General features: G+C 29.6%; 1 protein-coding gene across 2 annotated transcripts; it reads left to right on the forward strand.

Moving 5' to 3' along the window:
- Nucleotides 1–5,655: 5,655 nt before the first annotated feature.
- On the forward strand, nt 5,656–8,183 carry LOC119616531 (protein FAM177B). 2 transcript variants are annotated; one of them, XM_037972936.1, is made up of 3 exons: nt 5,656–6,022; nt 6,082–6,338; nt 6,640–8,183. In XM_037972936.1, the coding sequence occupies exons 1-3, from the start codon at nt 5,828–5,830 to the stop codon at nt 6,785–6,787; spliced, it is 600 nt and encodes a 199-aa protein (XP_037828864.1). In that variant the 5' UTR covers nt 5,656–5,827; the 3' UTR covers nt 6,788–8,183. The 2 variants fall into 2 exon arrangements, with proteins under 2 accessions (XP_037828864.1, XP_037828865.1); XM_037972937.1 differs by having other exon boundaries at nt 5,657–6,022; nt 6,612–6,654.
- The last annotated feature ends 4,348 nt before the right edge of the window (nt 8,184–12,531 follow it).

A 12,531-nucleotide genomic window follows, 5' to 3' on the forward strand; every position in this document is an offset into this window, starting at 1 on the left:
TCTATTCTTCGTGCTGAATACAATTTGTTGAGTGCTAAAGTGTACAAAAACTACTTAACCAAAATGAAACGTAATTTCAAACATAATCCGAGGTCGTTCTTTACTTTTGTTAACTCAAAAAGGAAGATTTGTGTCACCCCGAAAGTATTGAATTATTTAAGTACAGAGTCAAGTGATGAATCGGAAATTGCCAACTTATTCGCTGATTTTTTTTCCTCTACTTACTCTAATGCCGAATATGATAATTATAAAACCTATCCATTTAATGTTCACCCCTACTCAAACAATATCATTCCCATTACTAGACACTACACACATTATAAAATGTTTAAATTGCTTCAAATCCTCATTGTCATGTGGACCAGATCGCATACCAAGTTGTATTCTGAAAAATTGTTCTACGGCTATTGCAACACCTTTATCAATTATATTTAATACATCATTAAAATTTGGTTACTTCCCTAAAATTTGGAAAGAATCGTTCCTCATTCCTTTATTCAAATCAGGCAATCGGTCAAATATAATAAATTACAGAGGCATAGCCAAACTAAGCGCTATCCCAAAACTTTTTGAAAAATGTATTACTGACTCTCTCGTCCATCAAGTATCTCCCTTACTATCGACTTGTCAACACGGTTTTCGCAAGGGATCCTCAGCAATGACTAATATTCTACAATTATCAACATTGGTTAATGAAGGATTCACTATTGGTCAACATACTGATGTCATTTATACTGATTTTAGTAAAGCGTTTGACAAAGTTAATCATAAACTTCTGCTAAAAAAACTGGATACAATGGGTTTCGATAATACTTATATAAGCTGGCTAACGTCATATCTTTTATGCAGAACACAGTCCGTAAAATTCAATTCTACAATATCGAGAAATATTTTGGTAAAATCCGGTGTTCCGCAGGGAAGTCACCTAGGCCCTATTTTATTTTTACTTTTCATCAATGATTTGCCAGAAGCAATAAAATATTCACATGTACTTATGTTCGCAGATGATGTCAAAATATTTTTAAGCCTCAAACATTCACCAGACCATATTTATCTTCAAAAGGATTTGTATAATTTTTATAAATGGTGCAACCATAATTTAATGGAACTAAATCTGGAAAAATGCAAGCACATGACTTTTTCGAGAAGGTGCGATACTTTTGATCACTACTACATCGGTGGTTATAAACTAGAGTCGGTAAAAGTAATTAAACTTCATACAACATATTACGATGACTGTTAACAAAGCTCGAGGAATCTTAGCTTTTATTAAACGATGGGCAAAGGAATTTAATGATCCCTTCATCACTAAAACATTATTTACGTCACTGGTAAGACCAATTTTAGAATATGGCTCAATTGTGTGGGACCCCTATTATAATATTTACATTGATCGTATCGAATCTGTCCAAAAACAATTTTTGCTATTTTGTTTAAGAGATGTATATCGAGGATATTCTACGCTTCCATCATATTCTTCACGACTTGCTTTAATTCGATTGCCAACATTAAAAAGCCGAAGAATTATGCTAAATGTTTCATTTCTTTTAAATCTTTTAAATGGAAATCTATCATCCGATTTTCTTTTAAGTAAGATATTATTAAATGTTCCCCAACGCACATTACGATTTAATAACCCACTTTATGTTAAAACTTTTCGAACAAATTATGAAATGTCAGATCCGTTTAGGAGATTATGTTGTAATTTTAACGAAATGTTTAACTTTATAGATTTCAATTTAAATGTTGATTATATAAAACGAAATATTATTTTAAAGTTGAACAATTAATAGTCTTTACATTAAGAAAATTGTATAATTTATTTAATACTCAGTCTGTAAGGATAATTTCCATAGACTAAATAAAAATAAATAAATAAATAAATAAATGGGAATGGCATGTATCCAAAGAATGGCAATTAGGGGTACACCTTAAGGTGGAGTCCTATGACCACTTTTATGAAATGTAGCCATAAACAGCCTACTCAGGAAATTGGACACCCAAAGATATAAGACTGTTGCATACTCGGATGACGTTGCAGTAGCAGTATCAGGGTTCCATCTGAACACGATATCACAAAGACTGGAAACAGCACTCAATTCACTAAGTCAATGGAGCGTTGACAGTGTAAACCTCATACACTACACAACAGGCTTGCACAAACGTAAAATATAGGTATGTTTGTCAAGCCGCTTGTGTAGTCTATTTGGGCCTTAACTAAACTAGGCGGTGACTGACACAACTTTTTTTGTCCAAAGAGACCGACCCACTCTAAGGTACATGCATACATTTAAACATATTCCGTGACAAGTTGTATTTTTGGATCTAGCGCCATTCATTGGATTATGATATAAAAAATGTAAGGGGAATGCCCGACCCTTTTCTAACCGTTTTCCTTTTATGACGTTTTTTAAAGTTCGATTTGGCCTTTCATCTGATGCTCCTGGTGTAGAAACAATTATTAAATTTTTTATATTTTAATATTAATGTTTATTGTTTAAGAAATTTTTTTATAATGAAAAATTTAATATTTTTAAATCAAACAATAACAGGAAAAGTTTTATGTATAATAATAAAATTGTAAAACTAAAGAGTTTTAAGAACGAGTTATGTTCCTACCACTGGCAATCTTTATGAATATTTTGGTTATTATTAACCAAAATTGGTTATTTTTATTTATCATGTGTACATGTGAATTATTTTTTCGTTTTGGTTATTTTTTTTGGCAAATAATTGAACTAAACGCTGTTTCCTTTTATTCTAAAAATAAAATATATCGTCCCTGTTTTGAATTTTGGTAATATGTGGAATTTTTTTACTATTCGAAATTTTTTTTACTGCAATTTGTACATCCACTGTTTATACTTATATGCACTAAGGTATTTTTCGATATGTTAATTGGTTTAGGATTTAGCAAAACTACCTATGCGTTTTCCCCATATTAAATGCGTTGATTTAAATCATAACAAAACCGTATTATTTTATTTACACTAGCCAATTTAACATCTCCTTTTGGTGCATCCATGAACTTAAAATCACTTTTTGGGTCAATTCAATCTCTTCCGTCCTTCCGTTAATATTTCTATTGGAACTTTTTATGTAAAGAACTCGCGGTACTTATATGAATAAACGAAGTAGGCTGTATTTTGATTTTTATGAAATTTAGTGGGAATAGTCTACGTACTTAGTAGATTATTAAATTTAAAGTATAATTACAACTTCTATAGCTATTTGAAATTTTGCATAAACAGATACTGTGCTAATTAGTCGAAATTCTAAGATAAATGATTTAATAAGAAATAATAAAGAATTTTCTGCTAATTAATGCAAGAATAGTATCACAATATCTTTAAAATATTAATCTAATTGATATTATTAAGTAACACAGCTAAGGAAAATGAAATTGTATTATCTTGTTGTAATAATAACCTAAACTCGTACGACGAACAATAACCGCGATATATGCAAAGATTTGATACTCATGATCTTTGACTTCTACTACCCCCCGTGACTTTTACAGAGTTGTGACTTGTTTTAAATAAATTTATTTAAAATGAAAATAAAAACAGAAAATATGTATTTTATTTTGAATTAAAATTTTTTTCCTCAAATAATATTTAATATTTAATTTAAATTGTTTCAAATACTTATTTTGTATTTGTAAAATACAAAATATTCTTGGAAATTTTGTTGGAAAAATAAGCAATTTGCTAAATTTTAGAAAGCTAAATGGAGGTTGGCACAGGGCATCGCGCTGTACGCGCATCGCAAAGCATCGAGCTGCACGCGGTAACGCGTTGTAGGCTTATGTCAAAAAAAATACCTAACCTAATGACGCGTGATGTGTAATTTGCAGCTTATAAAGTCCGAAAGGTTTTTAAAGCGTGAAATACGTTGCCGCTTCAAAGCGTTTTGTGTACGTTCAGCTTAAAAAATGGACCAAAAGTCTCGTGTATCCTAAGGGTAATTTCTGATAGAGTTATGGTAATTTCCATTTAGCTGTTTAAAATTCCGTATCAAATCTTATTTTCGTGTAGCAATTTGCTTTTGTTTACATTTTCATTCATTTGAACCATAAAAAGCTTATTTTATTTGAGTAAAATATTTTGAAAATAGATATTTATATTTTTTTATTTCAAAGAAATTGAACATGATCTATTTTGTATTTTTATATTAAAATATGAAAATAAAAGTATTTGATTATTTTCTATTTTTATTTCAAATATCCATTTTTCAAAACTCTGAACTTTTAGTTCTTTATTTAGATTTTCTAGATGTTGTTGTACTAGTTTTTATTTTACCGTCTTAAATTCTAAATTTTGGTCAATTTGTCCGATAATTTGTATAGATTACGTTTACAAAATTTGTAAATATATCGCTGATGTTATGGATGTAATGCTAACATCCGCTACATGGTATTATAATTGGTCAAATATACCCATTAAACCCAAATTTCGAACGAAATCTCCAAATCTGTACATAAAATGGGAAAGGTTTTTTAATTTAAAACTGTTTTCCAAAAAGTCCTATGTGGAGCATTTTTGAATTGCGCTAAAACGCGTTAAAAATTCAGTTATTTTTCAAAATAAATATTTATAACATTAGTTAACGTATCCACGAAGAGACATATATTTATTGTTGAAAACACGATAGAGTCGAAAGGAAACAAGACAGAAAACTGAAATATTTTGCCAAAATATTTTTAGTTCATTCAATTTGTTTGGCATTGAAAATGCGAAATATCGGTCAACGATTTCACCTAGCCCCCATACTATGCCCTATTCAGAAAATGACTATATTGCTAGTAACTGGCTTAAAAAGGCATGTATAGCGATGGAATTCAATATAAACAAGTTTTATTTTAAATATTTTTGTCAAAGTTTATGAGGATCGGTATATACTCTACTCTATCCCATAAAAAAGTCTCCTCACAAAATTACTTTAAAGCTCATAATGTACTGCAATATAGCAACAAAATTCATCATAATCAAGTTTTAAAGGTACTCTCTATCTCTATCAGATTTTATGAGAATCGGTTCATAATTGATCATACGTCTCTATAAGATCCCCTACAGAAAATTACTTTAACGCTCATAACTATCTTCATAACATCAGTTTAGCGACGAAATTTAACATAAGTTGTGTTTTGTTGCTAACGTTCAAAGACAATTTCATATAAATTTAAAATTTATAAACGTTAGGAGTTAACGTGTAAAATTATACAAGTTAATTTTAACGTTGATAAAAGTGCTACCAATTCAAAAATAAAAATACAAATATTAATGTGTTTATGTCAAACAATAAAAAAATATTTTAAAATAAAATTTAAATCAAAGAAAATTACCAAATAAAAAAACCTTTTCAAGAAATTGTAAATAATTTCAAGATTTAGCAGATTTCTTCTGTGGAGTGATGCCAAGTCAGGTAATGTTCGTTTTGTTGCTAACTTTAAGCGTTAACACTCATTGATAGCAACAAAACACAACTATAGTTACAAGTTCCACTTCAAAAAATGAATTTATTATTTTAATGTTCATACCCAAATGTAAACATGAAACAAATAAAAATAATTTTGTTTACTTTTTTCTTAATTTGGTAATTTTTTATTTGAATTTTGGTTAGAAAAAAAATTTTGTTGTGGCAACACTGATTGTAACTTTCAATACAATACAAAACAAACCAAAGTAAACACACTTTGTGGTACAGATTTCAAACAATTGTAAACAAATGGTCAACCAAGGTTTAGGCGAAATTGATTTTTTTAAATAAATTACTATGAATAGCTTTAAATCAATCCATAAATAAAATTAATGTAATAGTTATTACGATGAGTAACGCAATGGATGCAAGTAGCAATAGTGATGAAAAGACTGAATGTGATAGCATTACGGCAGTTGAATTACAAAAGTCTAGACGAGTATTGTACTTCAGCGATGGGATTATGGAAGAGCTTTCCGAGAGCGATGGAGAAGATATTGGACCTGATATAACAGACAAAAGTATGAATGTCAACATTGATATCGTAAGTAATTGTAAATATGCTATGCATATACATTCATTTAATATGGCTATTCTATAAAGGCATCGCTACCTTTAGGACCTCGCATAAAATATCAGGCATATCAAATGGGTAGCCGTTTTCTAAACGGAATAGACTATGTAGGCGAAGGATTGGCTAGCTTTTTTGGAATAACAACACCAAAATATATGAGTGAGTCTGATGTAGAAAATGCAGAAAAAGGGGAATCAGAAGTAAACGGTTTGGATGAGGTTCGTCCCGAGAATGGTGTATGGTATCACAATAATAATATAAATACTTCAAATATAGTGATTACAAGGTATCCATGAATTTCTCCAAATATTTTCCCATAAATGAATAATAAAGTAGTTTTATAAATACATATGTATGTATGTATGTATGTATGTATGTATGTATGTATGTATGTATGTATGTATATACTTTATACTTATACTTTTAAATGAATCAACCTAACCACAAGAATGTACATCTGTAAAATAATTTTATGTACATTGATTAAAAGTATATTTTTTTGTTTAAAAATTGTTTACTTTTAATAGTTTTTTTTATTTTGCTTTATTTTTTTCTTGAGACTAAAATTTCTCTTGGGTTCTAATTAGGATGGCCATACATGAAGCACTTATATTGCCAGGTTGTCAATTGTTTGTCCGGAGAAACCACACCAACCGATCTGTAACATATGGGAAGTACGAGCACCGAACTAAATATCAAAAGTATTATATGATATCCATCAGAAATAAGTTTTAGAGTTTTAATGCTCTCCACCAGAATATATTTGAGTTTAAGTTGTCTCCATCATGTTATATCGTATTTTATGGTCTCCACCACACAGTGGTATAGAAACATTTATTTTTGGAAATAATTCGGAATCTGAAACTATTTAAAAAAACTCGCGAAAAATCCATTTATGATCAGAATTAGTTGAAATTTAAAATATAACTACTCCTTGAGAAGACCTACAATGTGGAGTTATCTCTTTTGCTTTAAGAGATTATTTTATTCTTAAATTTTCTCGATCTATTTTTAGTTTTTTAACCTACGACCTACGGAGGGTCGTATAGTTTTCTGAAAAAAGTTGCAACATGTAAAAAGTGCCGTATTTTTAGGTTTTTTCCCAAAAAGTCCATATATTCTTTCTTCTATAGAAAGTAATTTTATTCGGGACTATATACAAATTTTATATGAATCGGAAAGAAAACTTAATGTAGAAGCGAGTAAAATAAAAATTGGCTTATATAAATATTCAGAGCTGCCAAAATGCTGCCCTACGGACTGTAATGAGCTGCATGCAAATAACCTCAGGGCACCAACTAAGGTCCTCCCAGTCAAGGAACATAATGTCATGCTAACTAAACAGTTCCTCCTGGGATGTCACCGGAGGAGTCATCCCAACTTTAACATCACACAGTTGGATGTTCCCACGAAGCATGTCAGTAAGGCCCTTCGTGTATACAAGGAGAGCATACGAAGTTATGTTCAGGATCCCTTAGATCGGAATTCGTATACAGCAGCTTTGAACGACATTCATAGAAACACCATCAATACCGCATGAATGTCGTTCTTGGAGGTCGCCCACCGCTCATAGCAGAAATAGAGAAGAACCTGCCGCGAAAAACAAGAGTTGCTCTGGCACAACTGAGATCGGGATGGAGCAACAGGCTCAACGCCTACTGGTCCCGCATAGACCGTGCCGTCCCCAATATATGCCCAGCATGTGGACAGGGTCCCCATGATACCTACCACATATTCAACTGTCCAGCCCACCCTACTTTTATGGACTCACCCTACTGAAGTAGCCCAATTTCTTGGTTTGGACCTAAATACATAACCCCGGATTAAAAATTGTATAGTTTAAGCTGTTACAACAACAACTATGATCCCATTTTTATATATCCATATATGATCCTTAAATACATATTTACAAAGTATTTCTAAAGTTCCCAAACATATATTCCTTTTGATATTTTAATGCTTTTCTTATTAGTCCTGCCACTGAAAAGGTAAATTGTCTTTGTTAAGTATAATTTCATTCCATCGGATCCAAAATTAACTAGTAAAAGATTTCAACCAAATCGGATAATAAAATTTCGTGGAAGAATTCTATTAATTATCATTGGCAGAAACAACGTTAGTCATAGTTCGATTAATTATCAGTGGCAGTAACAACGTTAGTCATAGTTTAGGTTAAGATTTTAATAATCATTGTAAATTTTTACATAAAGATTCAATAATGAATAAATAAAATGAAAAAAAAAAAAATATCATAGAATTGGGAAAAATTTACCGCTTTTTTCTTTTTCACAAAAATTTTGACATTTCAAAAATATGTTTTAAAATTATTCCAAGGAATACTCTAGTGTTTATAAAAAACCGACTTTTGGTTAACCGAAAATTGGCCATTTCTAGAAAACCGATTCGTCGGTTAACCTGTAGTAAAAAAGGGGTACACCGGTTAACCGAAATGTGTGGAAATCATTAAGATATACTAATATTTAGTTGGAAGAAGACATTTTGAGAAATATTATGAATTACTTAATAAGATATTTGCACTTTTTAGTATAGATATGTATAGTAATATATCATAAGAAAGCTAACATATACATATCTAAAGTTGTAATTGATTCGTTAGGTACATGGAAGTACATAGTCATAGGAGGGATAAATTGACCTTGCGTAATATATGATGCATACTAGGGTGATCAATTATTCGACATTTTCCAAAAACCGGTTTTCGAATAGTTCGAATAGTTGACATTTCAAAAAAACCGGTTGATATTTTTCAAATTCAGAAACTGGTAAAGCAGAAAAAACCGGTTTTAAAACCGGTTGAAAAATCGAGTCGATCACCCTAATGCATACACACTAGACCGAAATATGTTGCCATATTTGTTTTCATTTTAACGCTTGCTTTTGTACAAATTTCTGAGTAATTTGTTGTATTTAATGTGAAAAGGTGTATTTTAAGTATTTTTTAAAATGTTCTAATTTTGAAAAAATAAAGAAAACTCTGTGACTTTTAATATAAATAACCACATATTTTTGGAAAGTACAACAATAATGCCATATTTTCCATTAATTATTGGTTCATTTTTGTAAACAAATTTTGACAAGTGAGTATTTCGAACAAAAACAAATTGCCTGTGGTTTTTGTAGACGTTTGTTGTACAACAACTCGTGTCGCTACTTTATTAATTTACTTTGGTTACCCCTGTCAAAATCTACCTTGAATTTCCAAAATATTTTAAGAGCGGAAGACTTCACTGTTTGCTATCAAAACAATGCATGTTTTATAAAAAAGAAGAATACGTATTTTGAGTACAGTTATTATATTATAAGAAATTTTTTTAATGTTGATTAGATTTTAAAAAGCTCTTACCTGGACATTATTTCATTAAGAAAAACTTGACAAATTGAAGTGTTCGTTAATTTTCGCGTTACACTTCCAATAGTCTTCTTCTTATTTATAAAACAGGCATTGTTTTGATAGCACGTTTTGTTTTCAGTTGCTTTGTATGGTAACAATGCGAAGTTTAACTTTGTACTCAAAAACATCAAAGGGGATTAACATTAGATTAAATTTATTTTTAGATTAACTAATCTGATTATTAATTAGCATTTAATTGTCAACACAAAATCCCTTTCTAAGGTCCAATCTTTAGGTACACGGTTAAGGATTAAATTAAAATTAATCCTCGGAAGTTGTTTTTGAGTACTCAGTTAATTATGTTTGATTGCTAGTTTGAGCGCCCAATGGAGGTGGTTTAAACTTGAGCAAAAAACGCAAAAGTGTAATATCAAGTTCACACGAACAGTTGAATCACTTAATTCGGTCACAGGGTATACAGAGGCGTCACGAGCAGGGCTACCAGATAAATTTGTAGAAATATCGGCAATTTTTTTCCCAAAAAATCGGCATTTATCGGCACTTACATTTTAAAAATCGGCAATAAATCGACAATTGAAAGAAACACTATTTTGTACCAAAGAAACTTATGTTTCAAATAAATTAAAAAATCACAATATTGTTGTACATACATGCATAACTCAGGGAATTTTTATTCAGAATAGGTCTAATAAAAGAACTCTTTGTAAGGGTACACCGAAACTTTGGTTTACTGGAATAAAATCTATTAGAATTTGTGTCACTTTTGCAGAAAAATGTAAATGCATAATTATTTGTGGATTACTATACATTTACCCTGTAAAAAATTTTCAAATTTTGGTTATGAGTGATGCAGTTATTTCATACATTACTTGACAGTGAGTGATCGTTATCAACAATATTAATTAATTTTTACAATAGGATTTGTAACCAATTGTCTAGAGCGTGTGTCTAATGTGGAATTAGTTAATGGTTCTAATCCTAGTCAATAATAGAAGTTTTTTGAAAAAATATTGTTTTTTAAATTTTTGTTAAAACCATTCCAAATTGCACAATCAAATAGAATAGATTAATAAACACAGAAAATTAGTGCAAAGCCGATTTTAAATCCAAGAAAGTGGGGTTATCACATTTGTTATTGGTTATCGTCGAACAAAAACTGGATAGGTAAAGATTTTGCTGAGTACATTTTTATAATGGGAAATTTTCTCCAGATTTTTAACTTTTCCACAAAAATATGTAAATTTATTATCGAACCATAAAAAATTTCTTAAAAATTTTAAAACTTTAGCACCCTTAGATCAGACTTTTAGAACCTATTTAGGATTTTCATACATAAATTGTGTTTCCTTTTCATAATCGATCCAATTGACATTGGTGATGGAGCAAATTGTGTTCTACCGTACTGTAAATTTTCCTTTCCCAATTGTTTTAAAAGCTCCATGTAATTTTTGCTTATGTAAAGTTATAATAAATTCGTTAATTTGTTCGATTGGGTAAAAAATCGGCATTTTGAAGCAAAAATCGGGAAATCGGCACTTTCCAATTTGGAAGGTAAATTATCGGCAATATGCGGATAAATCGGCAAATCTGGCAGGCCTGGTCACGAGCAAAAAACTATTTGCCTCTCTTTCGCACAAAAGGATTTCAATGATTTTTTAGCTGTATTTTAAATACTATACCTCTTCTCACCAAACAATTTCAAAATCAAACAAAAGCTGATTTTAGCCCTTTTTAAATGTCAAAAGTGACACCTCTGTATACTTTGTGCTCTCATTCATCATTTAACCCCCAATTACATACTGAATGTCATGATTGGCCATACAAAATTTCAGCTGCGAATTATACCAAGTTCTCACGTAGCATTTGAATTACTTAATTCAGCCTCCAAATGACAATAGGCAATTAACCCTTTTCTACGACACATTCGTAATTCATTATTTCGTAATTTTTTGGAATATTTGTGTGTATATGATACAAAAATAAGTTTATTACATTATTACAACTGTTTAAGTTAATTTTATTTTTTTTGTCTCCAACCAATGAAAACAAAACAGCTGATTATGAAAAATACCCGATAAAAATTAAAGATGACACTCATTCATTCGTAATTCTTGTGTAATTCGCAGTAAATTTGGTATGGCCAATCATGTCATTATGTATGTAATTGGGGGTTGAATGATGAATGAGAGCGTGTATTACGAATAATTTTATCATGTAAACGGGGTATAAACAGCTGATACATAAAAATTAATAAATTTTTTATTAAAAAACATTAAAATCTTTGATTTATTGATTAGATTATGGTGACTTTAAAATACATTTTTTTGTATTAAATTTAAGTTTTCAATATTTTTCATATTAAATTTACAATTGTCCTCTTCTTTAATTATGAAACATGTATTGTTTTGATAGCAAACAGTGACGTTTTTTGTTATTTTCTATGGCAACACTGCGAAGTTTAAGTTTGTACTCAAAAACATCAAAGGGGATTAACATTGGATTAAATTTATTTTTTAATTAACTAATCTGATTATTAATTGGCATTTGATTGCCAACTCAAAAACCCACTCTTAGAGTTTTTATGCTTCTATTTATCTTTTTATGTTGTATTTTTTGTATTTATAACATTCTTTGATATTTTTCATTTTAATTTCACTTTAAAAACACATTACATTTAACAAAAAACTTAAAATCTTTCAGAAAATCATTCCGTATGCTTTCTATTGCAAGAGAAAAAACGTTTTAGTTTTAATTTAAACTTTCGAAAAAGGATGTGGTCAAATATTAGAAATTAAAATATTTGATTTTAATTTAATAAGAAAACAATTTCAATTTTAACTTTTTTACGAAATAGTTTTTATCTATAAAACAAAAATGAAAATTTTTGATTCAAATGCGTCTCATTTTTAATTCATTGTAATAATAAAAAATATAAATCGTAAACGTTTTAAAACGTTTTTTTGATTTTCAAATCAAAAAAGTGCATTTTTGAATTAAAAAAGTTTTTTTGTTGCCTTTTTATATAAAGAACAATGTTATATCTTAATATTATTAAAATCATTTTTTTTAATTTCTCAAAAAATGCTGCATTTTTAAAACAAAAACG

The sequence above is a fragment of the Lucilia sericata genome, unplaced genomic scaffold (assembly GCF_015586225.1).
Source record: "Lucilia sericata isolate MDLA Ls3-8-SP2 unplaced genomic scaffold, ASM1558622v1 Contig000078F_arrow, whole genome shotgun sequence".
In the NCBI taxonomy this organism is placed as follows: Eukaryota; Metazoa; Arthropoda; class Insecta; order Diptera; family Calliphoridae; genus Lucilia; species Lucilia sericata.